The sequence below is a fragment of the Equus caballus genome, chromosome 5 (assembly GCF_041296265.1).
Source record: "Equus caballus isolate H_3958 breed thoroughbred chromosome 5, TB-T2T, whole genome shotgun sequence".
NCBI lineage: Eukaryota > Metazoa > Chordata > Mammalia > Perissodactyla > Equidae > Equus > Equus caballus.
This window is the reverse complement of record NC_091688.1, coordinates 80737790-80765744: the sequence shown is the minus strand read 5'-3', so window position 1 is coordinate 80765744 and position 27955 is coordinate 80737790. Positions and strand designations below refer to the sequence as shown.

The following is a 27955-nucleotide window of genomic DNA, read 5'->3' as shown; positions in this document are numbered from 1 at the left end:
GTTTTAAAAAATGTTTTATTCAAGAATTACATAATTTCAAATATCTTCCAAAATACAGTTTCCTAGATTGCTACAAAAGAAAGCAAATTCAATAAGAAATTTAAATCATTAAATAGGTTTTGCTAGTATATACATACAGAATGCCAAGCCATTAACATTTAGCCCTGGAATGCGTACCACGTCTTCGTTCCCTTGTTAAAGGCTCCCTCCAGCACTTCGGAAAGGCTGTGGACAACAGGCCAAGTTCAGTGTGCGAGAGTCTGGCATTAGCTGCCTCGATTTATAGCTGTGGTAGTTTGTCCACAGGAGTGTCAAATTTGAAGTCTGTGGGAAACAGATCTGGGGCTCGAGGATAGATCAGTCTGTAGGACTGTCTGATTGTAACATCAGCAACACCAGCAATATCTCCAATTTCTAAAAGACAAAAATCAAAATAATAAGTATAACTTCCATCCTACCTCCCTTCTATTACCTGCATTCCAACTTGCGAGATATGGTAGTATAAAAATGCAAAAGTGAAAAAAACAAAAACACTGATTTTTAAAAACTGATAATGGAAATATACACAAAAAAGTAGAAAGCAGGGCTAAAGTTAGTAACAACAAGAATAAGGGCAATAGTACTTAATACCTCAAAGGGCTGCCATATTAGTATTAAAAGGTTCACTATCCGTAAAACATCTGAACAGTGCTCAGGGCAGAGCACTAAGAGTGATGACTATTAGACAGTCATGTGTCGCTTAACAACAGGGATACATTCTGAGAAAAGCATCATTAGGTGATTTTGTTGTTGTGTGAACATCAGAGTGTACTGAAGGGGAACAAAATTTGCCACCCCAAAATGTGTCTCCTTAACATGAGGATTATTTTAGGCTGAATATTTTTAAGAAACAAGACTCAAAGTTTTTCTTGTTACTTCCCCCTTAACTGCCTAAAAGAATTCAGATTAAAAAAGGACTGTCTCAGGAAGTGAGCTGTCACCTTAGCATAACATGGCCTAGGTGGCAGACAGGGAGGAACCTAGAAAGGCCAGTTTGTTGGGCTTCCCTCTGTGTTCTTCTGTTTCTGTGTGGCCAAACACTTGTTTTCCAAACATTTGCTCGTTTTCACCTACCTGTGAATTGCCTGCCTTCCCTTTGAAGTCCCTGACTCTCCCCACCCTCAAGGTCTTTTGTCTTTAGCTGAGAATGGTATTTAAGGTGAGGGTTTTAGCCATTTGGGTGAGTTACTCAGTTTTCCTGGGTTTCTCCCATGTGTTATTAAACTTTTGTTTTCTCCTGTTAATGTGCCACGTCAATTTAATTCTTAGACTGGCCAGAAGAACCTAGAAAGGTAGAAGAAAATTTCTTCCTCCCCTGCAGTACTTACACAAACCTAGATGGTATGGCTTATGACATAGCTAGGCTATGAGGCACGGATCTTATGGGACCACCATCACATATGCACAGTCCACTGTTGACCAAAATGTCATTATGCAGCACATGACTGTACTGGTCATCATACTTAGAACTGACTTCTTTTTCTTCACAGTAAATCTTCTTTATCCATGAATACATTCTTGTAAAGAAGTTCACTTTATTAGTTCTCTATTTAAAAGTTCCCCTGCAACATCTCCCCTAGCTAACTTCCACTAAAAGTTTCTTTTGTTAAGATGGTAAAACCAAAATGGGATGATACTATAAATATTGTTCTACAACCTCTTTTTTCTACTTAATACATCTGAGATCAAACAGCTGTACATTATAGCATAATATAGATGTTTTTCACTTACAAACACATACTTGAGCATATATATTGAGTTCATATGAGTATTTCTACAGACTATTATAAAATCCTAGGATCCACTTTTATCCTTCAAAGTCACTGTCACTTTTTTCCTTTTTTCAATTAAAAGAAGTCCCAAAGGGGCCGGCCTGGTGGTGCAGCGGTGGTTAAGTTCACACATTCCGCTTCTTGGCAGCCCTGTGTTTGCTGGTTCAGATCCTGTGCGCGGACATGGCACCACTTGGCAAAAGGCATGCTGTGGTAGGCATCCCACATACAAAGGAGAGGAAGATGGGCATGGATGTTACCTCAGGGCCAGTCTTCCTCAGCAAAAAGAGGAGGACTGGCAGTAGTTAGCTCAGGGTTAATCTTCCACACAAAAAAATAAAAGTCCCACAGGATTACCACTTAATAATTTGGTTAGTTATAAATACTTAACCAAAATGGACTTTAAAACACACCCTTTAGCACAAACTCATTTTACCACCTTTTCACAGTCAGTTCAAATCGGTGAGGTTTCATGGATTTTCGGTGTGGATGCCTGCCACCAGTGTGGAATTCGCTCATTTTACATTTTCTTATCTCATATTGCATTACACTATTCTAGACTATTCTAGACAGATACTGATGAACGTCAACTACGTGAAGGTCAACTGCCTGCTGGGGAGGGAAGAGAAAGGCCTTAAAATTTCAAGAAAACTCTTCACGTAAAACACAAGCTGCGGGAAGCGCCAAGAGAAACATTTCTGTGTTGCTGAAAAACTTTACAACTAGGAATGAAGGTAAGGATGACATGCCTAAGCTGCAACTTCTCAACTGCACCGGAAGACTCAAAATTTCCTTAAAAAATATGAACGGAGGCCAAAGTGAATAGATAACGGCACATTTAAATAACTAACGGGTGGCTTCTTTTTTGTAGTCTTTCTTCTACATATGAATAGGGTATCACAAAGTTATTGCAGCAAGTAATTTCACTACCTCACTTTTAAATTTAGAATTGACTGCTTTTTCTTTATAAATCATTTTGAGGATCACAGAATTAATGAATACATGCTTATAAAGAAATTCACTTAATACTTCTGTTTCAAAGTTCCCCTACAACACTAAATTAAAAAATGGCTTTAGATGGTCAAACTACTTATGTCAGTATTTTCATTAAGAAACTGTGACTCTGTACAAAAGAACAAAGAGAACAGCTTCTCAGCATGTTAAAGCTTGAGGGTCAACGTCTATGTACAGTGTGCCTATCTACAGGGTACCAGGTCAGGAGCTGAGAAGGCAAGCACAGCCCCCTCAAGTTTTAAAAGGTAAGTTTTGAGAAGAAAAGGACTATTCAAAATAACCAGGAACATTTAAGGGAAAAAATAAAAACAACTTCTAAAAATGAAAAATGTACAAAGTGAAATAATTCAAATGGAAAAAAGTCTGTACACAGGATTATGCCTCTATTTTTATTTCTGAGCCACTTAAAAGCAAAACACTGGATTTTCTTGTTCGGATGCGAAGGAAATACCTCTTACATGAGTTCTGGATATTAACCTGTTTTCTACTTAGAATGGAACTAGTCACATGCTCCAGCCTTCACAATCTCATCACCACTCTGCCTGAGGAAGATTCCTACCTTTTTGGGTCCTCTTCTCAGCTGATGCCTGTGAGGCCATGTAAATGGCTGCTGCCGCCACAGATATTGGGCTCCTTCCAGGAACCAAGTCCAATTCCACAGCTTTACGGGCTATATGTGTAGCTGCCATCTGCACTTGTTTAGGAAGACAAAGGTTGGAACAAAACCTGGACATGAAGTCCCCAGTTGTAATCAAATCCACACTGGTTTCTAAAGCTTTCAAAATAAGTTTAAAACATCGACCAATTTCTTTCTTAGAAATTCGTGATACAGCACATATTTCTAAAAGAAAAAAAAATTAAAATGAATAAATCCACATAAGCCATATAGTTCATTTTAAAATCTATCACTTCTGATTCTAATTGCAAAAAATTCCATCAGGCCTTACAGATGAAATCTCTAATTCTCTCAGTGATATTTATGATAGAGCTAATTTAAAATTTCTCAGTTAACATAAATTTTTTTAAAAATTTCTTTAAAGTTTGATAAACAAGTTAACTATGGTCCCAATATTTCAAAATTTTAACTTCTCTGAAGTTTCAACTCATGCAAGTAAGTTTCTTCAACTAATCAGAAACTCTGATATTTATATATTAATCTGCTGTAATGAGCATATCAAGGAGATGGAAGAAATACTCAAGCTAAAGAACACTCCTCAAGCTGCAGCCTGTCACGTGTACACGCAATCCCTGCAGTTACGGCTACAGCAAACAGGACCCAATCGTTGACTCTGTTCTTCTAAAAATTCAACTACCAAACACTTTCAGAATAAATGTAACAAAATCCTTAATTTTAGTTGTAATACCAAAAATGATGATGAAAGCCACTTCCTCTTCCCTTTGACATTAAGAAAACTTAAAAAAATAAATATTCATGGATGAATGGAGGGTAAGCTAAAATGCACTTTGGCAGTGAAAGTCAGTGTGAGTGTCACAGCAACGTGGCGTGAATAAGATGGTCATGGGTTCTTGGGTAAACTGCCAACTGGATGAAAAACAGTAATCCTCTCAAATCCTCCAACTTGAGTATGAAAGTGCAACCCATGTAACTCAAAAGAAAAAACGTCACTGATGCTTTCTAAAGCTTGACTCCCTCACTTACAGAGACCTGTGCTGGGAGCAGAAACTTTTCTGTGCATCAAGTGTACAGACTTACTACAAAGGCCTGCTCTGGCTTATGGTGCCAGGCCTCAAACTCAAAGCCCACAAAATACAGTCAGTGAAAAGATCTTACTAGCAAAGAACACAGGGCTTACATGAACTAAAATGACTTTACATGGGAAAACAGCCTGAAAAGAACATGGCCAACAAGATCACAGAATGATCAAAAGGAACAAAAATAAGTAGGCATTTGAAAATGAATGTAACCACAAAGACACAACTGAGCTGCTTAGTGTCAAAGCTGCTTGACTTTGGTCTGTGACTTTAAGGTGACACAGATAATGTTTTTACCTATGCAACTAAAAACTTACCTTTAAACGTCCTAGGAACCCCTTCTTGTCTACAGGCAATATAGAGACAAGCGGAAGCTATGGCATCATTAGCTCTTCCCTTCAGGCTCTTCTGCTCATACACTTGCTTGAATAAATTATTCGTTCGATCCTTCAAAGCAGAGAAACTAAGTTTAATAAACTCTAGGCCATTTAATTAGTTGCAATATCAAAATTTCATGTCTTCATTAAATTATGCTAAGTCAAAGCCAGAATGGCTTAAAGGAGAAGACAAGAACTTACAACTATATTTCGAGGGAGGTTGATTCTGTCTGCCATGGTAGTAATCTCCTTGAATGCATTCATCATTGCCCGATCAGAACTACTCATTGTTCTCCGATTTTGGTACTTAGAATTGCCAAATTCATCAAAACTTGCAGCTCCTGTGCCCTACAAAACAAAGTTTTATAATTTTGTGCAAAAAAATTTTGGAAGCCTGAATAAACAATTTCTAAGAAAATATACCTTATATGATCTGACTCCATGTGCTCAAGAAACCTACCCTGTGCATCTTCCCTATTCCTCAATAGAAAAAGTACCAGGTTAAGATGGTTTTAAACAGGTTTTTCTATCACATGCTTTACATGTAAGAATATCTACTATTAGAGAATCCAATAATATAAACTATCATATTAATAGACCTAAGGAGAAAAATCAACTGATCATCTCCAAACTCACTAAAAAAGACAAGTAAACAAAACTCACAATCCAGTTTTTGATAAAAACTCTTAAAGCACTACAAATGGGGACTTCATATCAGGAAATCGCTCTCCCAAGCCCAAAGCCAGCACAGTGATTAAAGGAGCGTGAGCAGCGCCACATTTCTCCACTGAAGCCAGAAGATGAAGGCGCCTCCTACCACTACCCCTTGTAACACAGTACTAGAAAAACTAGCCAATATAATGCAGTTATAACTACATGACATAATTCTATTATTTTAGTATAAGGATATTAAAATTAGGCAAGAGAAAAATTAGAAGTACAAATTTGGGAAGGAAGTGATAAACTCTTTGTAGATAATATCTTTGTATACCTAGACTACTCATGAAAATCACTGCAAAACTGCTATAGAAAGAGAACTGATTAGAGTGGCAAGGTCAAAACTGACAAATTAATAGCTTTCATGCGTATCATCAACCAGTTAGACAATGAAAGAAAACACTCCAATTACAATACATTGAAAAAAATAAAATATCTAGGAATCAACTTAAGAAACATGCAAGACCCTCGTGAAGAAAACTTTAAAACATCCCTTGAAGGACACGTACGACCTAAGGAGAAGGAAAGGCACGCTAGGTTTTTGGACAGGAAGTTCTATCATGAAGAAGCCGATCTTCCCTAACTCAATTTGCAAGTAAATCTAACCAAAATCTCAGTGAAAAAAACAGTAACAAAGTTTTTCTGGTATTTGTTTTTTTAACTAATCCAAGCAATCCTAACCCTAAAATGGAAAAGACCAGTGAAGAAAACGCTGAAAAAGAGGAGCCACGAAGGAGGACTGATGCTGCCTACAGGCTATTGAAACAGTGTGGTATGGCATCTGATTAAGCCGGGAGAGAGAAAGAAAACAAAGTCCAGAAATATTCCCAAAAACATACAGAAATTTACTATATAATAAACGTAGTATCCTAAAAAAATTCTTTTTTGCCATATAGGCATAAACTTTCAAAGGACACAGGAGAAACTAATAAGAACGGTTACCTGTTTTTGACAGGGAAAGGGGGTTGCAGTGGGAACTGAGAGTTTGGGGGTCAAGAGTGAGGAAGAGTTACTGTGTTCTTTTTACATTTTTGGTTTTGAGTCAAGTATTTCCTATTGAAAAAAATTAAACATTAAAAAAAGGTTGCAGTGTCAATTAGTTGCAATCTTACATTTAAAAACGTCCTTAAGTATACCTTTTTTCCAGCTTGGAAGGCTAAAGTGAACACGGAAATCACCTACTTAAAGATATTTCTGAATACTGTAAACTTTTTAACTTAGCCTACACGTTTTTCAAATTTGATATGTAATTTATAGAGCATGAAAAAATAAGTAATGACCTGTTTTTTAATGATACTTTCTTAAAAAGAGACTATGCAGTAGTATAGATTACGTCCTAAAATAGCATCCACTTCCTTGATTAGTCCTTTGGAATACTGCCACTACTACTGCCAATTCAGATAACAGCAAAACAGAGCCAGGCTGCCCAGAAGATGATGGTACTGCCGTACACAATAGCAGTAGCTACCATTTACTGAATATATACAACACATTACATGTTGTGTGATAAATACTTGACACACATTCCCATGTAACTCTCAATATCTCTATGAAGTACTATTAATCTCACTTTACTGATGAGGAATGTGAAGCTTAGATAAGTCATAAATTCACTGATATTAGAAAATAGGCTATACTGAGCCCAATTTATCTTAGGTGGTATGGAGGGAAAAGACAAGACATTCCCAATATTCAAGGAACATATCAATATAAACTCATAAAGACCATTTATACCCAACTTAATTTTTGTGCAAAATGTGCTTCTTGAAAACAAGGGCCTGAGATACAAAGGCTCGGTAATTTCGATATGTTGGTCTCCCCTTTAAGATGGAAGAAATGCCTAAGGCAACCATCATTCACAATTCTATTACTGGCAAATCTTATTCTCAGGTCAAGACTCCTCACCAGGACAGTGACTGATACTCTTCCCAAAATCCCAAACTCCCAGGTCTTTGGTCAGTCTGCACTTGGTATTTCCTGCAGAATGGATTCATTACCTTGCCAATCATGGTAGACAAATCTCCATCACTCAGAAGAGGATTCTGAGAATCTCCAACTCGAGACGGATCTTTTGTTGCTTTATCATTGCTGAAGGTTCTCCATTCAGATCCCACATCAATAACCCGGTCACCTAAGGATATAAGCACAAATCTAAATTGCCTTGTCAAGATAGGATTTACTTAACACTGTCTAATGCTCAACTCAGCCCTTTCATTCCCAGGAAATCTCAACATGGACATCTAGGCTCCAGCTTAAGCATCATGTCTCACAGAGATTGGACTGGTGGTTACCAGAGGGGAAGCAGGGAGGGAGGAGGACAAAGGGATGATCAGGCACATGCATGTGGGGATGGACTGTAATTAGTCCTTCAGTGGTGAACATGATGTAATCTACACAGAAATCAAAATATAATGATGTACACCCAAAATGTATATAATGTTACAAGTTAAAAAAAAAAGAGAGAGACAGTGAATTATCAAAGGTTAACCAATTGGCTAATCCCAGCAGTGGGATTTGAACTACAGACTTATTTTCTGTTATATGGAAGTCTGGAAATTTTTCCAGCATTTTGTATGGTTTTGCTCATTCTAGTACCATCTTTCAAGATGTCACTTAAAAATCTTCCCATTAAAAAAAAAGGATCACATCTCAGATTTGTCCTAAAGCGTTCCTTTAACTACTGTGCCAGTCCAATAATAACCCTCTTTATACCTTATGCTATGATTAGTCACAGTCTAACTCTTGGAAGAAAAAACAATTAGTCAAAATAAAGACAAATAGCACAATAAAGCTATTCACATGTGATGCAACGATAAAGTAATATAATGATTCATAACCAGGATTTGCACAAAATGTGCAACAGGCATGGAAAAAAACAGAAAACACGGTTCACAATGGTATTAATGCACATAGTGTAATATAAAAAAATTACCAAGTTTTCAAGGGAAATGCTTTACAAACAACTAAGTCTAAGTTTATGTTTTACTGTTTGATGAAAAAATATTTTTGGCCAAATAATTTATATAGAATAAACTAAGCCTAGAATCAGTGAGAAGAAAGCCAGGTAGGAAACTTTTCCATTTAGGTTACGAAGCAGTGGCTAAATATGCCAAGAAACCAGAGAGGAACAGACCTGGCTGACTGCTGCTTTGGGGGAACGCTCAATGGCCAGTCATATCTCCACAGGAGCCAAGAGTTAACACTGAGCACTTGCATGTGTTCGTCACTGCGCCCTTTGTAAATGTTCTCTCTCAATTATCACAGCCTTATAAAGGTAGGTACCACTTTTACTGCCACTTTAGCAATAAGATTCATTTGCCTAAGATCACACAGCTAGAACTGAAATGCGCACTGGATTCCAGCCTGTTCTATACTGTATTTGTAAAACATGAGCTTTCCACCAAAATGTGCTAAAATTGAAAGCAAGAACCAGACTGTTTTCATCTCTACCTATACACAACCAACAGAAAGGAGAAAGGAATGGCAGAAATCACTTACCTCAGCAATTACAAGTTCTGGTACTGACAAATCAATTAATATAATGGTCAAGACTGTGGAGTCGGCCATTTGCCACTCAGCCTTGGACAATGTACCTCATTTCTGTGCCTTCACTTCCTCAGCTTTAAATTTCCCCAATAACTTCATATTTTAAAGACTGTAAAAATTAAATAAGCTAACAGATACAGCACACATAAACTGCTTAAAAAGTGAGTGCTGAGTATTAGCTATTTATTGCTATGAAAATAAAAATAAGATGACAGATATTCTGACATTTCCCCCCTTTTGGTGGGGGGAATAAGGAGAGGCACCAGCTGTAAAACATAAATCTCCATATTAGACTTTAAAAGTATCAGTCTGCTGCAGGTAACTGATCAGTAAAAGACAGCAAAGGAGGCAGGGAGACAACAGAAGGAAGGCACTCCATGTAGACTATGTTAAATCTTCTAAACTGTTTTATATCTAGTACATTAATTAAAATGCTCATAAACACTAGCGTATAGTGATCATAATCTAATCTTAGCGTTATATTTAAGAAAGCAGGTAAATGCACAACGGGATGATTCATTCCTGATGATTTTGGAAAAATTCATTTTTCTCCAAACACTCGAATCACTTGGGAATAAACAGATTTCACTGGACTATCATGTCACAAGAGAACTGAGAGGAGAGGTAGGGCCCCTACTGGCCACACCTGTGTGCCACGAGAAGGGCCAAGGAAGGAAAATCAGAGAGGTCAGATATGTAAGGCAACCTCAGTAGATGAGAGATTGAGCAGGTGGCCCAAAATAAGGAGAAAAAGAACGTGAAACGGATGGGACTGTCATGGATTTCTCTGCTTCCTCCTCCTAACTAACATCACTAAACTTGGGAAGCAATTCTAATTACATAAATTAAGATTTTAAAAACTTACCTGAAAGTAACATTAAATCTGTAATTGTGCACTGAAGCCTTACTACAACACTAAATAAGACCCATCTCAAAGAGACCACTATATAGAGACGATTTTTCTTCCTTTTCATAAAAGAATAATACTTGTTTACAAAAAAAATAGATATATGAGCAAAACAAAATTACTTGTATTTCCAACACCCAGAGACAGCCACAGACAGTAAATACTTTGGTATATATTCTGCTGTTTTCATTCATGTGTATACATGCATTTTTTCCTAAAATTAAAATTAGATCATATCGTGCCTGTTCCATGACAAACTGACACTAAATTTGTATCATAAACACCAAAACAAGATTTTTAGACAAAGTTTAGCCCCTTTAATAATATCCACCAATTAAAGTGATACCACGATGTCTCCAAACACTTATGTTTTCAAAGGGAGAAAAGGGAATCTAACTTTCCTAGTCAGTGAAATAAACACACACATAACAAAAAACCACTGTAGCCTTCAAATTTGGAGTTATTTGCTAAATTCTAAGTTCACAAAAAATGTCAAATGTCATGATTAACTTGTAATATTTTAATTAACACCATGAATGTATTAAGAGGACACTGCAAATGAAAAGGCAGGTAGGTAGAATATACCTATTAGTAATCTAAAGATAAAGTACTAGTTAGCCAAGATGCTTCACTTCATAGCATTTTCCTTTTGGCCTCAAAGTAACTTACCATGAGTTTCTTTTACTGCTTGCTTTGTACTGCCTCAAAAAAAACAAGATGCATTATGGGGAAAAACAAAACAAAACAAAACGAAGCTGGCCTAGGATAGTATAAATAGAAAACCCCAAATTGGGTAGTGAGGTAATTTTTCCACATACGTGGGAGTGATCTACATGACTCATTCAATAATCTGTGGTTTGTGCTAAAAGCCATTCCTCTTTTCATATTTTACTGCTCAAAACACAGCATTCATAATAAATAAAATTTCCAAAATAACTCAAATAGCACATCATGAAACTATAACTAGACCATCAGATTAAGGGCATGAGTAACAAGAAATAGGGTGGACCATTCAGGAAGAAAGTCAGAATACATAAAGGATTTTCATTCGAAGAAAACCTAAACGAGGCAGCATTTTCAAAGTTGCTCTGGAAGGAAACTGCAATACAGAATCCTTTTAGGGGTTAAGAGCACAGGCAGCCATGTTTCGGTATAACCAACCTCTGACAAGGAAGAAGCCTGCCAATGAGCGCAGCACACACCACTTCACGTATCCTTTAATGTTCTAGAAACAGAGAAACATGCCAACTTTTACTAGTTTCTTTCTTAACCACACACTGATTTGTCTAAAATTAACACCAGACACAAAGTCTATATATGAATATTTATAAAACCAAAATAGTAGCACTACTGTAATATACATCATAGCCCTACTCCTCCATCTACCTATAGAGTATGCTCTCTAACACTCTGATCAAGTTCCTCACCCAAAAGTAAACATACTCAGTACATATGTATATTCACATATTACACACATGTACAGTTCTCAATCCATGTGAGTGGTATCTAAAGAATGTTAACTAAGACATTTAACCATATTCTAAAGAGAATGAGCTTCATCTCTTTATTTTTCAGGAAAAAATTGAGAACAGCCAAAATCATTTACACCAGTTTAAAATGGTTCCACTACTTTGGCACCTATGATTTGGCAATTCCACTCAAGTATTTACCTACAAAAGTCTCATACAAGAATGTTTATAGCAGCATTATGCATATCAGCTAAAAACTAGAAACAACCCAAATGTCTAGCAACAGGAAAATGTACACAATGGAATATCCCTCAGCAAATAAACTACTGATACATGCAGTAACATAAATGCATTTCAAAAGCACTATTTTGAGTCAAAAAAGCTCAGTCACAAAAAAGAACATACTATATGATTCTATTTATAGGAAGTTCAAAAACAGGCAAAATAATCTATGAGAACAGAAATCAGTACAGTGGTTGCTGTTGGGTGGAGGTGGAGGGCAGAGATGACTGACTAGAAACAGACACAAGGGGACTTCTGAGGTGAAGCAAACGGCCTAACCTTCTTGGTCAGTGTGCTGGTTACACCAGTATATACAACGTCAAGATTCAAACTGCACCATCTGGGATCTGTGCATTTTACTGCATGCAATTATACTGCAATCAATTAAAAATTAGAATTCACTCCCACCAAAATACCACTGATTTTGAATTAAACTGCGTCAAACCTATACATTATTTTGGGAACGAGAGAACAACTTTCATCAATCTTCTTGGACAAGGAATATACTCTTTCTCAAGGTCTTCTTTCAGATTATATGTATTTCACATTAAAGACTAGACCTAATTTTTTTCTGTTAAAAATCTCATTTTCTAACTAGTAATTGCTGTAATATTTTACATGCTTATATTCAGCCACTTTTAATAGACTATTAATTTTTAAAATTTGATCTGAATATTGTAGATATAGAATCCCATCAGTGGCAGAACTTGTTCCCTTTCCAATGCTTAACTCCCATTTCTATTTTATACCTAAAGCACTCGTCAGAACTTTCAAAACAATGCCTTCCATTTAAAACAGAAATGTCTCTAATATTTCAACATTATTTCATAAAAGTAACAGGTGAACTGAAATAGTCTTAAAACATAATTCTACTCTAATTCAGAGTATCTTATATTAGAAACAAGTGTTGAGTTAATTATCATCTTAGCAGACCATAGTGTTTCTTACACACCGTCTTCTTACATTATGAAAGCTAACCAGAGTCGTCTGTGGCTTATTCTTCTTCTAGTACCTTTGTGTTAGGATAAATTAAGTTATTCTGGGGTAATGAATAATTTCAAAAGTTCAGTGTCTTAAAACAAAGATTTCTTTCTTATTCATACTATACTTTCTTATTCATACTCTAAAAAGAGACAAGATGGCTTTTATGCAGTCCTTATTCAAGATGATGGAATTCCTACCACTTGACACATGCCAGTCACCATGCTAGGGAAAAGGGAATGTGGTGAATTATGCACTGACTTAATGGTTTCTAACAGTAACATTTCCACTCACCTCCCACTGGCCAAAGCCAGCCAAGGGTAATGCTTAACTTCAAAAGGGGTGGGGAAGTACAACTGTACCATGTAGCCCAAAGAAGAACCAGAAATACCAGTGAAGTGGTTCCACAAGACAATTAGCAAACAGATTTCAGTACCATAGTTTTGGGGATTTATGTATAAGTTCATTAAAAAAAGACTGTTCTATGGCTTCCTTTTTATGCCACATGACAAACTGAGGAAATCACAAATATTAGTTATTTTCTATAACTTTCTACTAGCAAACTATGTCAGGGGTAGAATTTTCTGTTAAGTCCATAGACTTAATCAGGATCACTATTCCTCTTCCTTGTAGTTTATATTCATAAGCCCCATGGTGATTTTTATGCTTATTCATCCTGTAATACAGAATTGTCAATGCAAGTCCAGTGATGGCAGTGACGCTGGAAAACCTTCCAACTCACCACCACCAGTGCTCTCAGTCTCTCCAGATACTCACAGTCCCTGGCAGATAATAGATGACCCAAACAAAATAAACTCCCCATACGATTCCAGAAATGTATCAGGAAGGAAACAGGTAGGTTTGTAATCAAAGCAAAAATTATAGTGATTTAAACAAGACACAACTTTCTCATGTTAACAGTCCACAGTTAATAGTTCTGGTCTAGTGTGACCCAGACTCCTCCTATCTTTGTGATAAGCCATCTTTATCATGGCTTGCATTTCGCAGCATAAGATGGCTGTTGGTAGGTCCCTCCATCATGTCTGCATTCTAACCAGTGGAAGGAGAAAAAGGGAGGGCACATCCCTTAGGGCAGGATCTAGAGTTGCCAACATCTCTTCTACTGACAACCTACCAGTTAGAACTTAATCACACAGCCATACCAAGCTACAAGGGAAGCTGGGTAATACAGTTACTAGGGCAGCCACATGCCCAGTTCCAACTTGGGGATTCTATGGGGCTGGCCCCATGGCTGAGTGGTTACGTTTGAGTGCTCCACTTGGGCAGCCCAGGGTTTTGCTGGTTTGTATCCTGGGTGCGGAGATGGCACTGCTGATCAAGCCACACTGAGGTGGCATCCCCCTTGCCACAAGTAGAAGGACCTACAACTAGAATATACAACTATGTACTGGTGGGCTTTGGGGAGTGAAGGAAAAAAAAGAAGATTGGCGACAGATGTTGGCTCAGGTGCCAATCTTTAAAAAACAAAAACAAACAGGGATTCTATTAGTGAAGAAAGGGGGAATAGACATTGGGGAAAAAAGCAGCAGCCTCTGCCACAGGAATAATGGGGCAGGGAGAGAGGAGATGAGAAAGAACATCCAGCAGAATCAAGGTACTGTGCCTTATAGTCTAAAGGAAATAGTACACAAAGACAAATTAAACACACATTAAACCTTATCATGCAAACTATAAACTGTAAATTCAACCAAAGGTATTTCATGGTACATTATTAAAACCAGAATGGCTTAAGGTAGCAATCCTAACAGTGCAGGGAAACACTGCAACATACCAAAAGCACCAGGAAGCCAATACTGGAGAGTGTGACTTTCTAGCCTGACCTAGACTTACAATGTTTTTGTTTTCTCTCTCTTACTGTAAATTAAGAAAGGAACTTTAAAAAGGGTATATGAGCAGGAATTGCCCCATATTTCAATTCTTTATGGCATCTTACCGAAAAATGATCTTATTTAAGCATTCTGGCATACAACCTGCAGTAGAGAATTCAGAAGCAGGGGGTCTTAGAAAAATATTGCCCAAATTACTTGTTTTTCTCAGGCTAGATTTGTCTAACACCATTTAGTTTAAAACTACAAAATTTTTCAAAATGGGCTAAGTCTAATAAAAGTTCAATAATCCGAATGTATTACTACTCAAGATGGACAAACCCCAAGCATCAAATTTTTGTAATTAAAGAAAACTTAAGGTGCTTTGAAAAATGTTTAAGCCAACACATTAGATTCATAAAAGCTACTGCTCGAGATGAAATGCATCATTAGCTTCCACAACTTCCTCAGTCATTTAACCCTTTCCCCCATTCCTTCTCATGATATTTCAAAGAATCCTGATTTTTAGCCTACGGTTACTATAGATTCTTAGAAATATGTGTTAAAGACAATTTTGAAGAGAACTTTGATCAAGAGATACTTTATGAAGATATACTATTAATAATATAGCCTGTCTCTAAATCACAGTTTATGTTCCCAAAACGTAAACTGGGTACAAACTCAAAACGAATTATCCCCTAGAAACAAACCACATCATGATTAATTTCCAAGACCAGCCCATAAAAGCCTACTTTACCCAGGATGCTTAGACTCCCCACCCCCTCAAAAATGTACAAGTTGACAGTGTAATTACCATTTGGAAAATAGTTTGTAAAGGAAAATGCATTGTAAGTTCCATCCCTGAATACCTGAATACATCTTGTTTTTCCTCAAAAACAGGCAAGTCTGCAGCAGCAGAATCTAAGCCAATGAGCTTCAGCTCTGAGGGAAGATGATCCTAACCTTGGTCACAGTAAACTTAGTCATTCAGGAACTAATACTTTCAGGCCTCTATCCTATGGTATATGTTTCTTTTCCCTCTACTTGGAATGACTTTCCCTCCATAAACCCTGACTCATTCTTAATGACCACGTTTCAATGTAAATTCAACAGTAATTTCCCCAGGAAGTCACCACTTCCTACCTTTGTGTTCTCCCCAAACTTGAAAGAACTGTAATAGAGCTTTTACCATGTTATGCTGTATTAATTTACCCTCATCCCTTCCACACACTAGCCAGAGGTGCTCCAGAGCTTGCTTATAGGGTTTCATCTTTCTATCACTCTCCCTGACCAGCACAGTCTTAAAAGAAACATGTAGTAGAAAGACCAAAGGCTTTTAACTCGTATAGATCTGGATTTAAGTGGCTCTGTCACTTACTAGATGTGGAATCTTGAGCTAATTACCTGAGCACTCCAAGCCTCAGTTTCCCTTTCAGTAAAATGGAAAAAACTACTGCAAACAGTGGTTGTGTTAAATGAGTAAAATTAGTAATTTTCCGATGCTTAAGAGAAAGTAGCATCTAAATTAAAAATTCTACATTAGGCAAGAAGGCTGTCTCTGAGGGCTTACAAGAGACGCCAAAGCAAGAACGTGAAAGGGAATACAAATAGTCCTTAATTTAAATATATAGATGGGCACATTAAACTAAACCTGAATTTTTTTCCTTTAGGAAATATTGCTAACGTAAATTTAAAGATGGTAGCACAGGAATCTTTAAAATACTACAACTGGAGCATTAAATATGCCAGACCCATTTAAACATTTTGCAATTGACTTGCTATGAAGAATGGCGTCTCATACTTAGAATCATCCTCTTTTACGACAAGGTTAAGGAAAAAGGAGTAACTTGTATCCCCAAAATATATTAACACTAAAATGTCATACTAAAGCCATACTATATACATTATCTCATTTACTTCTTAACAATTCCTAACAATTCTGAGATGTATGGTATCTGCCCTTTTTTTTGTGGGGTGGGGGAGGAAGACTTATTTTACACATGAAGAAATTACGTAACTTTACTATAGTTACATAGCCTATTACTAGTAGCCAAGCCAAGTATAACTAGGGCCACTGACTCCTAATTATACTAGGAGCTACGGAGACACATAGGATATGTACCCTATAGGAATTTGCAGTCTAGGTCTGGAGACAGAGAAAGTATGAAAACTCTACAAGTAGAGAAGATCTTAAAGAATGTGGTAAATTATAAAGATAACAGTACAGATATGTTTCTTAATGTATTATCAACGTATGACCTGAGCTAGAATTTCTGGACGTGAGGCCTGGAATCTTTTTAAACATATTTCCCAGCTGATTCTTAATGCACATTCATACACTCATGTGTCAGATTTAATACCAGATTCCATTCATGTTCAAATATCAGATACCAATAAATAATATCCAGAATGAGTTTAAGAGGAAGAGGTCAAATTGACTCATTTTTCCCTTTCAAATCCACCTAAACTATCTTCTGGTATTTTCCTTATATTGCTTTAAAGAACAATGAAAGAATTCAGTTTTAAATGGTACACGAAAAGTGGCTTTAACTAGAAATGATACCACTACTTCTAACCAACACCTCATTATGAAAATCCTAATTTATAGAAGTCTTGATAACCAATTTCATGTTTTAACAGCTATTACAGCAGCTTACTAACCTAACACTCTGCTGACTATAAGTCACTGTATAAACAATGAACAAAGTCAAATTTATGAACAAATTGACAATCTAAATATGATTATACTGCCACCTAGTGCTCACCCTTTAAAGTGACACACAATCACACAGGATTTGGGGGAAAAACCCCACAAAACAAGCTATTAGAGCCAATAGTTTCATGGTGGAAATGACAAAGCTTTGCTTTAAAAATTGGCTCTATTTTAGAGATCACTACCAATATCTTAAGGATCACTGATGAGACAGCCAACCACAAATCATAACATTTCATATGTTTAAAACACAAATCCTGTAATTCAAAGAGGAAAGTCAATTAGATAACTATTACATGTTAAACAGTATTAAAAAATAGCACAAAAAAATTGGAAACAACCTGAGTTACAAGAGAGACTAAATACTACACAACCATGTGGATACTGGGAAAAAAATTAGACGTTAAACATGTGACAAATTGTCTTTTCCAAAGATGGCTGCAATATCTCCCATCCACATGTTCTTCTGCAACATGACCCTATCACTCACATCAGGTGAAGCCTATTTCTCCAACTCCTCCAAACTAGGCAGGTCTCATGACTGCTAATAGAATACAGAAGCAATCCTGTTCCAGGCATAGCCTTTCACGACCCAAATCCAGCTTCTACTCTCTCTCAAAACACTTGCTCTTGAGAGGTTTCTCCTGGAAATCAACCACTATGTATGAAATAGGATTACTCTGAAACAACTATGGAGAAGACCTAGAGGATGACAGACCCATGTAGGGAGGCCAAGGAGCATAGAGGCACCAGAAATGCAGGTGACGAAGCCATCACAGCAGTGGATCCTCCAGGACCTGCCAGTACCATGTGGAAAGAAACAATACCCCAGATGAGTCCTTCCCAAATTACTGACCCATAAAATCAAGAGCAAAATAAAATGGCTGCTATAAGCGACTAAGTTTTGAGGGAGTTTGTCACGTAATTGAAACAAAAATTGGTTCCTGAAGGTATAATGTTGCTTTAAGAAAATCCTAAAACACGTGGCACTGGTTTTGAGACTGACTGGTGGGCCTCAAGGGGCCTATGAATGAAGGTTTAAAGGACAGTGAGAAAAGTGTTACTAGAGACTAAAGAAAAGACAGTTTATATAAGATAAATATATTTTTTGTATTATGAATTATTTCATTAAAAAAGGTGATAATAATGGACTCTCTTAGTGCCGACTCAGTTGAGGGGGTAGCACATGGCTCTGAAGATGACAATTGAGTGGTATCTAGTTTTAAGTTTGAGATTAAGGGGAGTTAGTGACAAGAGGCCGCCCTAAGTTTCAAGCACAAATTAAACGTTAATTAAGTACAGAGTTGTCCAAAAATAATTCTAGCAGAGTTTGTTTTTAAGTTGTCTGGTGATTAAACCAAAGGTTATTCAAAAATGCTTATTCAATAAATATGGTATAATCTAAAAAGTTTCAGAGAATGTGAAATTTTATGGCAAGCACAATCAAACCACATATACCAAGATTACTGGGAAACACATGATGATGATGTCCAGATTTAAATCTTTATGAACAGCAATATCTCGAATACGAGAAAAGGGACGAATTGTATGCCCTTAGTGGATTGCAGAATATTTGACCAGTTTAAGTTCTTCCTCTCTCCACAGCATAAGAGATAAAAGCTAAATTAAGCTGGCAACAAAGAGCACATGCCTTTAAACCAGCAAGATGATGCAAACCCAATAAAATATATAATACAATCTAAATTTATTATTGATAGATGACAGTGATATATGTTTGTGTATATATGTACATATGTATATGTATTTTTAAAATTTAGACTCATGGAGTGTCATGCTTAATTAAGCTATTTTCAACATTTGATTGATGATATCTTCAGCAAAACAGAAGTCTGTCAGCAGAGTCTTACCTGCCTGCACTTGTTTGGTCATGGAATAATTCTTCGTTTGCAAGACATCATATAACACATTTAACCACAAATATCTGTGAATGAGGCTACTGTATATTATAAGACAAGTATTTGTTATATTTTTCTCAGGAAAACCAGTATCACAAAGAGCTATTTCTATATATAGAAAGGAAGTTTAATCAGATTATATTTTCAAATTTCCAGGCCTTAAAATTCAGCCTAGTAGCTTTAGTTAGAATAAAATATACTTCTGATGCTGGTGTTCAAGACTAGTAATTAACTAAAGGAAAACTAAAAGAAAATATACTTTCTTTGGTTTGATACAGCAGAAAAATGCAAGTAAAAATTAGGGATTCCAAACACCAAAAAGCATATAAGGCCTGTGAATTCTATCCTCCTCCTCCAGTTGGTTAATCTTACCTATCTGTCTTGCTGGTCAAAGTGGAAGTGAAGCTGATGGAAAGGCTGGAAGTATAAGGCAACATTTTTGCACTCCTTCTTTTTAAATGCCTACAGAGGTTAGGACCTCCAAGAAGACGAATTACCTTCAATATTCCATCTCTGTCTCACTGTTACACATTATTGGTTTGATCTTAATACTATGGAAGAATTAGAATGCTCTCATTTAACTGAGGGGCCAGCAAACATTTTCCGTAAAGGGCCATACAGTAAACATTTTAGGTTTTGTGAGTCAAGAGGTCAAACTGATGATATTACATAGGTATTTACACCAAAAGAAAAAAAATCAACGAATAATTTTTATTGATGGAATGAAAAATATAACAATAATTAAGTATAATTTTTTGTAATACATATCTACTACTGAGAAGAATGATATTCTATTTTTGGGGGAAAAACTTCACTTAATTGAAATTCAAAGTTAGTGTTCCTTATCATCAAAATCAATTACAAATGTTCATCTGTCAATGCCGTGTTAACAAGACTTCATGCATTTCATTTTTTAAAATGTCTTTTTCACATAAGTAAGTACTGCCAAATAGTGATATTAATCTGCAAGCCTATGATTTAATTGAGCATATTCACTGCTTGGAAAGCATTTATGGAATTTTATTACATTCTCCTGATATTTGCCTTTTAACATGTCATTACATTGTAGATTAATCATTTCCAATTGAAGGTTAGGTGGAAGCTCCTTAACTACAGTTAAGCAAATCTTGAAATATGAAAATTTCATTTGCATTTGCATCCTGATCTGGAAAACACAGTTTGGGTTTAGAAAAATATACCTGCTGCAGATCTGTGCGGGGATGAAGATCTTAGTTTTTGTTTTAATTCTGACAGCAATGAAAGTACATAAAATATATAAAGCAATTTGATATTACTTGTGATTCAAATAAGGTTAGTTGTCAAATTGACTTTACTACCGTTTAACTAAGTTAAACACAGGCACTGCTTTGCCTTGAGATTCTAGGTTGAATTCAATTAAGACATATTAGCAAGTCTGCAGCAAAAGCTAATTTCTAAAGCTATTCCAAGTGCAGCAACAGTGGGTGAAAGCGGCACTGATTCATAGAACTGACTGATGACAGTTAAGTCCAGGAGAGTGAGTGAAATTCACTATTGACACTACTGAATCAATAACAAATGACAGATTCAAACTTTTTCCACAACGTATCTACTGGTAAATAACACGACGAATAACTATAGGCTTTAAAAATCTTAAAATTTTTCACAATCTTTGTAAATTTGTCTCACTAAGTCTTCCACTCCACACATATTTTTACCACCATCAGTTACAAAACATCTTAGCTGATTCCACTTCAGGTCGTACTGAATCAGTAATTTTGCACCTCTTTGAAAATATTTTCTCCTGTAGTTGTTCCATGCAGATGATTCAGTCACTTCCAACTGCACACTGCACTGACTTCTTGAATAAACAGCTCAGCAGTATCAGTAACATTTGCCTAGTCATCAAGAGTCCAGGAAAAATACTTGAAATAATTTGCCTTGATTGTTAATTGACTATTGCTGTTGCTCCCAATGTCCTCCACTCTTCAAGCAACTCTTCTTGCTGAGACGCTAACAGTCTTAAATAAGTGTATTTTCTCTGAACACATTTCTTTAGCTGCTATAATCAAACACGAATTAATTAACTCATCATGCTAAATGGCTTTCCTTGCTTGGCCTACCAAAAATGAGCCACTCAGAAACTTACTTTAGCTGCAGCCTTATTTCCATTCTTTTACATTTGCGAAGAAATTCTGCTGTGATGAGATACTCCACTTCACATTTTCCAAATGTTCTGACCATTGTTTTCCTGAGTTGGGAGTACTGTGATGAGTGCCTAGTCTGGTTATGTCAATGTTTACGGTATTCTTTTAGCATAGCTATAGTATCATTGCATAATAAACACAACGCTTTGCCATCTAATTCAATAACAAAATAACCCACACTCTGCTGTGCCTTTTAAGCATGACATTCAAAATTCACATTTTTTCGTGTTTTTGACATGATGGGTACGCAATGGTAACAAAATAAATAAAATGTTACACTGTGGAGATATGCTGGGCACTCCAAATGCTGTGTGGGGTTATAACTGCATCACTGGGACTCCTAGTGCACTGAGCAGCAGTACAAAGCAATGAGAGCACCACATATGGTTTCTGTTGCGGCTACTAAATTCTGCTGTTGCAATGTGAAAGCAACCACAGGCAACATGTAAATAAATGACTGTGGTTGTGTTCCAATAAAACTTTATTTATGGACATGGAAATCTGAATTTGATACTATTTTCGCATCTCAAAATATTCTTTTTTTTCAGCCATTTAAAAATGTAAAAGCCATTTTCAGCATTCAAGCCATATAAAAATAGGTGGTGTTAGTAATTTCCCAATCTCAGACTGAACTCATTTTATTATGAAAGGTAGGATAGAAATTTGGCTCCCATGCAGACCCTGGAGCTGGACTGCTAGACTTCCTAAACTTCAGTTTTCTCATCTCTAAAATGATATGCTAGTACTCACCTCATAGGTTTCTCTGAGGATAAACTGCACGAATATGTAAATCATTTAGAACAATCTCTAGCATACAATAAGTGTACTAGCTGTTAATATTTTTACGAGTAGAATACAGTTGCAAATGGATTTCTATTCCTATTAGCAACTCTGTATGATTTAAAACTCCCAGTGGAGGTCTGAGGCAAACATCCTACTTGGAGGAATATTACAGATGTCCTCCAAGTAAGATACTCCCACAGTACACCACCACCAATGTTTGTTATACTTCCCACAACCCCACTAGCATTTTCATTCCTAAGTATTTCAAACTGCTAAGCATTACTCCTTTTCTCAGATACTGGCTGCAACCTCACCATATGAATAAGTCTTGAACAGACCATCTCTAAAGTTCTGCTGCATATCTAGATTAGCGAGCAAGTAGGAATAAAAGTGAAATTTTAAGTAGCAGTATTTTTGGCAATAACAATTTTATATGAGAAATTAATAAATAAATCATTCTACATGAGCAAATGCAAATTACAATAAATCTTTTTGCTGACTAAAAGGACTCAGTTGAGACTCAGTACAAATACATCTTTACTACTCTGAAATAAATCATGTCTGCCTAGCTTTATATACTCTGAAATAAATCATGTTTAAATATATGAAAGCCACAAAAGTTGGATTACATTTATTAATTATTCCACACGCATAAACGTCATCCCCTTGTCCCAATGCCCCATCAAATATTTAAGACTAAGGACTCAAGAGATTAAGGACCGAGGGCCTTTTCTCTTGGATGAGCTGTCTCATTTAATGCTCCCTCCTACCCCACACTATGAAATATACACATTTGGATAGATAATAAAATATAGTTTCTCTGGATGATATTACTTTTACTTGTTTCTTTTTAATTATTTTTTTTTTTGTTTTACAACAAATGTAAATTACCTGTAAGGAAAAAATTCAAAATGTATTCACTAAAAGACAGTTTGGAAAATAAACAAAAGCAAAGTATCCCAAATAGTGATTTCAGTTAAAATCATAATAAGTGCTCACCTACAACCAGGCCACACTCAGGACAGATCATATCACCAGCTCTGTAGTCCTCCACTAAAATCGCATCTGGATGGTTTGGACATGTGACTCTTGGAAGAGCATCCAAACTAAATGAAAAAAAAATACATATGTATTCTTATATCCGCCCAACCAACATGTAACCAAGTAGACTTTATGGAGAAAAAAGAAATATTTGAACACTTTTCCAATACTATAAGTTTATAACACATTTAAGCTAAATTTTCAAAGTAAACATCCCAATTAGGTTACTTTAAAATTCTAGCTAGTAATTAACAGGTATACTCTATTGGAATTGTTTTTTATAAGAATACTTACTGGTGTGCAGACATGGAAGGCTTTAAAAACTCAAATGGAAAACAACTTTTCTCTCTTAACATACAAGCTACTAAGATTTTTAAAAATTTTCATTAGCATAGAAATGACTAGCTACCATAATAACCTGTGACATTTATATATAACCATCTGGCTTGTGCACCTTGCCACTTATTTCTCTGGTCAGAGAATAAATTTCAAGCCTGTGTCTTTCTACTTGCCAGTTACCTTAGTAACAGATTTAGAGTAGTACACTGAAAGGAACAGGTATGTAAATGAGGGCTGCAGATGTGGCTCTGCTGAACCTAAGATGTGACAATTTCATTTGCTCCACAATTGAGCTTGTTAGCATTCAAGAAACAGCTTCAAAAGCTACTTTTTACTCTACTTGTGATATTAATAATTTGCTCAATTATTTTATTTTGAAAATAAAGCAGTGTGGGGAAGACATGTTAGCATTAAATGACTTGATAGAATCAGTTTTTAAAAGCAACAAAGATATTTAACAGAGATTGAGTAATTATTTCTGGGAGTATGACTTCAAAATCACAAATGTTTGGTATCATTGAAAATAAGCCCTCTTTAAAAGTTCACTTGAGGTAACACAGTAAAAGGTTATTTTATGGCCATCTCAAATATACATCTAAAAGACTTCACCAACCATTCTTATAGCATGTAAATAGGTATTTGTGGTTTTGGATAAAGTTTCTCACGATAGCAAATATGATTCAGAATATTAACTCAACATAAAAGGTGATTCCCACCAAAAAACGGATAAAATAATCCATATTCCCCAAATTTATATATTCAAGTTAACCAGAACATGTCTTCGATCTTTTCATTGGAAAAATGGGGGCTGGGGCCTACTTTATACTCATGCTTATTCCATAAATTCCTATTGGGCAGCCACGTGGCACACAGCATACAAAGAAAAGGACTGATATATTTTGCACTCTTAAAAAAGTAGATAAAGTATCTTGTAGAGTGCGTGTGTATATACACAAACGATACGGAAACATCTCAAAGATACGCTAGGTGAAAAGAATAAGGTAGGGATTTTATACAAAACTGGAAAAAGTATGAACTACAGTTATATGCAATAACATGGATGAATCTCAAATGCTGATCAAAAGACACAGAGGAATATACATGCCATTTACAGAAACTTTAAAGCAGGCAGACAAATCTACGGTGCCAGAGCCACGATGTGGTTATCTTTGAGAAGGGGTAATGATTGAGCGCACAAAGCAGGCTTCAGGGTGCCAGCAGTATTTGATTCCTTGACCTGGGTGGGTGTTCTGTGTACGTGCTCACTGTGTAATTGAGCTGTGCACTTAAAACGGATGTGTTCACTTCATAAGAAAGGTAAAAAGCAAGGTAGCCAACAGTGTTTACATTAGACTACTTTTCTTGTTCAAGCACAGAATCACTAGGAAAACACGGAGAATCTGGTTACAATGTCTGTTTCGGGGGAGAATCAGATGGTTGGGAGCTAGGGAAGGAGGGAGAATGCTTTGTATTTTTCTTGTTTTTCTACTATTTGGATGTGTACCTATCCAAAATAAAATGAAGTCATGCTAAAGTAGTCAATTTTTAATCAAATTACCCACAAGAGTAATATTAAAGAGGCATCACAAGAGTGGGTGGTGAGGGAAATAGGGGAGAGAAACCATCAGGAAGGAACGGAGTAAACAACCACCACGGACAATACAACTTAGACTACTTAAGGAGCCAGCTATTCCCGACCTCATTTTAGAGCTATCACGTATTCGGGTGCCTACTACGTGTGTAGAGCCATACATATATTACTAACCTTCACAGCCACCCTGCAACAGAGGCATTCTCCCTATCTTAAAGATTATACTCAGAGAATGATTTGTCTGAGGTCACAGAACTACTAAGAGATGGAGCTTAGGTATGCACTCAGGACATCTGTGCTCTTCTCTGTAAAAACATCAGACATTTTCATAGTCTAGTAATTGTACACCTTCCTCAGGGAAAAAATTGCTAAAGGTAGACATACTAACATTTACATTTGTTCTCACTGGTAGAAAAACTCGAGATGGACAACATATATTTAAGAGCTGGATATGTTTAGAAAAAATTTATTTCAAACATTTTTTTTAACAAATGAGGAAAATAAAGGCATACAAAGCAAAGTACTTTTCGGGTAAAGAATCTATAAAGTCAATTTACTGTATTTTACTACTGCAACATTTCCTACAAACACAATTTCCTATTCTATTACATGCAAAAGCTGTGCCCAAATATGACCACATTTACCTTTCAGATCTAGGGTCGTGAGAGAATATGTCATATTTATGTGTCTTTGGGAAGGTGACATTTTCCATTTACCTACAAGGAAGCCTTACTTGACAGAGCCACACCCAGATAGAATGATTGAGCAGTCAATCATGGAATTAGAATCAGTAAACAAGAGTGTCACCGGCTTTGAGAGTTATTTTCAAACAGTCCATTAGCTAAAGCTGCCTCTCTCCCTACCCCGACCTTTTAAAAAACTACAGTTAACATAAGCAGTAAGTCTTGGCAGTAACCAGAAAGGGCCCGGACTTCTCTAGCTATTTTGTGATAATGGCTTTCTGTGGGAACTCAAATCCACAGAGGATAACAAGTTGAGAAAAATTATCCCAGACTTGCCTTCCAGGAGCTATAGAACTTGATACTTTTAATACATTATGAGTTAACTACAGGCCAATTGTATGATAACAGGAAATACATATCTGAGACTCTACACTCTAACACCAACTTTGGAAAAGTCAACACTGGCGTGACTCAGTTCACACTTATGCAAAAATACTAACATCTACCTCATAGTGGTAACGAGACAGATAATTAGGCTCTGCAAGCATTTTTCAGGTCACAGGATTAAAGGTTGTCTCTAAGGACATTCTGCATGCACTTCCTGTAGGTATGTATACATCACATTTTAAGAAGATATTAAAGAGTGACTTCCCAGCACATGTAAGTAATTTTCTGCCAGCAAGACTTCCTTTAGGAGTACGCAGAAGACAACATTTGTAAAGAACTCTATTAGAAAGGAACTGATCAGCTGTTCGGAAATGCCCCGCTTCCACCTTCAGAGGGCCTCTGGGATACCAGTTTCCATCAGGCTCAACAATGCTGCCGTCCCTAACTCCCTGTCAGATTGACAGGGGCCTGGAACTAACCCTCTCCTGCTCTTTGGACTCACAGACCCTCAAGATGACTGAGCCGTAGATGGAAAAACAAGCGCAGAAAGAAGTAACAAGAAAAAAAGACAGTTGAAACATCTTCAAAAGACGCGAGGCCGGGGCTGGGGACACAGAGACCCACAGGATGCTGCCTGCATAAGACGCCCTAGGACGCCGGGGCGGGGACGCCGAAGGCACGGTAGCCCCTGCGACAGCCCTGACAACCCGGCAATCTGGGAGGGCCTTTGTCCGCGCCGGCCAGCGAGCCCTGCCGCCTCTCCGCGCACCTCCGGGGCGCCCTGCCCGACGCAGCAGCCCCGGCGGCCGCCGAGCGAGCCCGGGCACTCCCGCCCGCCCCCAGCTCGCCGGGCTCGGCCGGCCGTACTAACCGGCTGGTAGACGCCATCTTCACGGCCACTGCGGTCCCAGCAAAAAGCAGCAACGAACGCTGCCGCAAACAGGAAGAGCTTGTGGCGACAAAACGCGCCGAGCTGGGCTTTTATAGGCGAACCGGGCACGTAGCCGTAATAGGGCGGGGCTACGGGTCGGGAGAAAGGCCAAGAAAGATGAGATCCTGTATGCCACGTGCTTTGCGTTTCCTTATTTTTGTATTCCGTGTCTGTAATTTGTTCTGTTGCTGGGAGAATCAACAAAACTACCCAGGAAACCTTTCAAGGGAGCCTTGAAAACGGGCCACACCAGAGATACCACCCACTTGACTGAATTAAAACATAAAAACAACCCGAGCTTCGTGGTAGGAGCAAAGCCCACATCCGCAAGGGCTAACTACCCCCTCCTCCGGGAGTCAGTGCCTCCAGTTTGAGGCAGTTCTTACTTGCCCAGAGGAGTGATTCTCCTAAGGAATTTTGGGCTAAAAAGAGAAATTCACTTAGGTCAGCTAGAACTGGTATCAATTCAGCCTCTGTCATCAGCTAGCAAGCTGTGTCTTCTGAAGCACGTCCCTTCGCCCTTCGGGGCAAAGGGTAATAGTATCTGCCTTGCATACCCTTTTAGAATTGGCAGGAGATGAAACAAAACCATATGAGAGCACGGTGCACCCGTGAGGCAGGGAGATGTGGGGCCCTACCCTGATTGTTTTTTTCCATGGCCTTTGCAAATTTGTCTGATAGTTGGAGAACTTAGCAGAACGTTTGGATACCGCAAAAGGTCCCTAGATTTATCCATTGGCCA

The 27955-nt window shown here is 37.2% G+C and overlaps 1 protein-coding gene across 1 annotated transcript; it reads right to left on the bottom strand.

Annotated features, from left to right (window-relative positions):
* Window positions 1–27236, bottom strand: GTF2B (general transcription factor IIB). Its single transcript, NM_001309309.1, has 7 exons — window positions 27154–27236; window positions 23241–23347; window positions 7630–7763; window positions 5117–5263; window positions 4856–4985; window positions 3385–3666; window positions 1–414 (listed from the first exon to the last, which is right to left on the bottom strand). Exons 1-7 carry the CDS (start codon window positions 27168–27170, stop codon window positions 281–283), a joined length of 951 nt encoding a protein of 316 aa, NP_001296238.1. The 5' UTR covers window positions 27171–27236; the 3' UTR covers window positions 1–280.
* Between the last annotated feature and the right edge of the window lie 719 nt (window positions 27237–27955).

Bases quoted from the DNA above. Each gene is read 5' to 3' on its own strand.
- GTF2B (NM_001309309.1), bottom strand. The intron at 4,986-5,116 runs GTAAGTTCTTGT...TCTGCTTTGAAG, and splicing joins ACCTCCCTCGAAATATAGTT to GATCGAACGAATAATTTATT. The intron at 3,667-4,855 runs GTAAGTTTTTAG...TTTTTCTTTTAG, and splicing joins GGTTCCTAGGACGTTTAAAG to AAATATGTGCTGTATCACGA.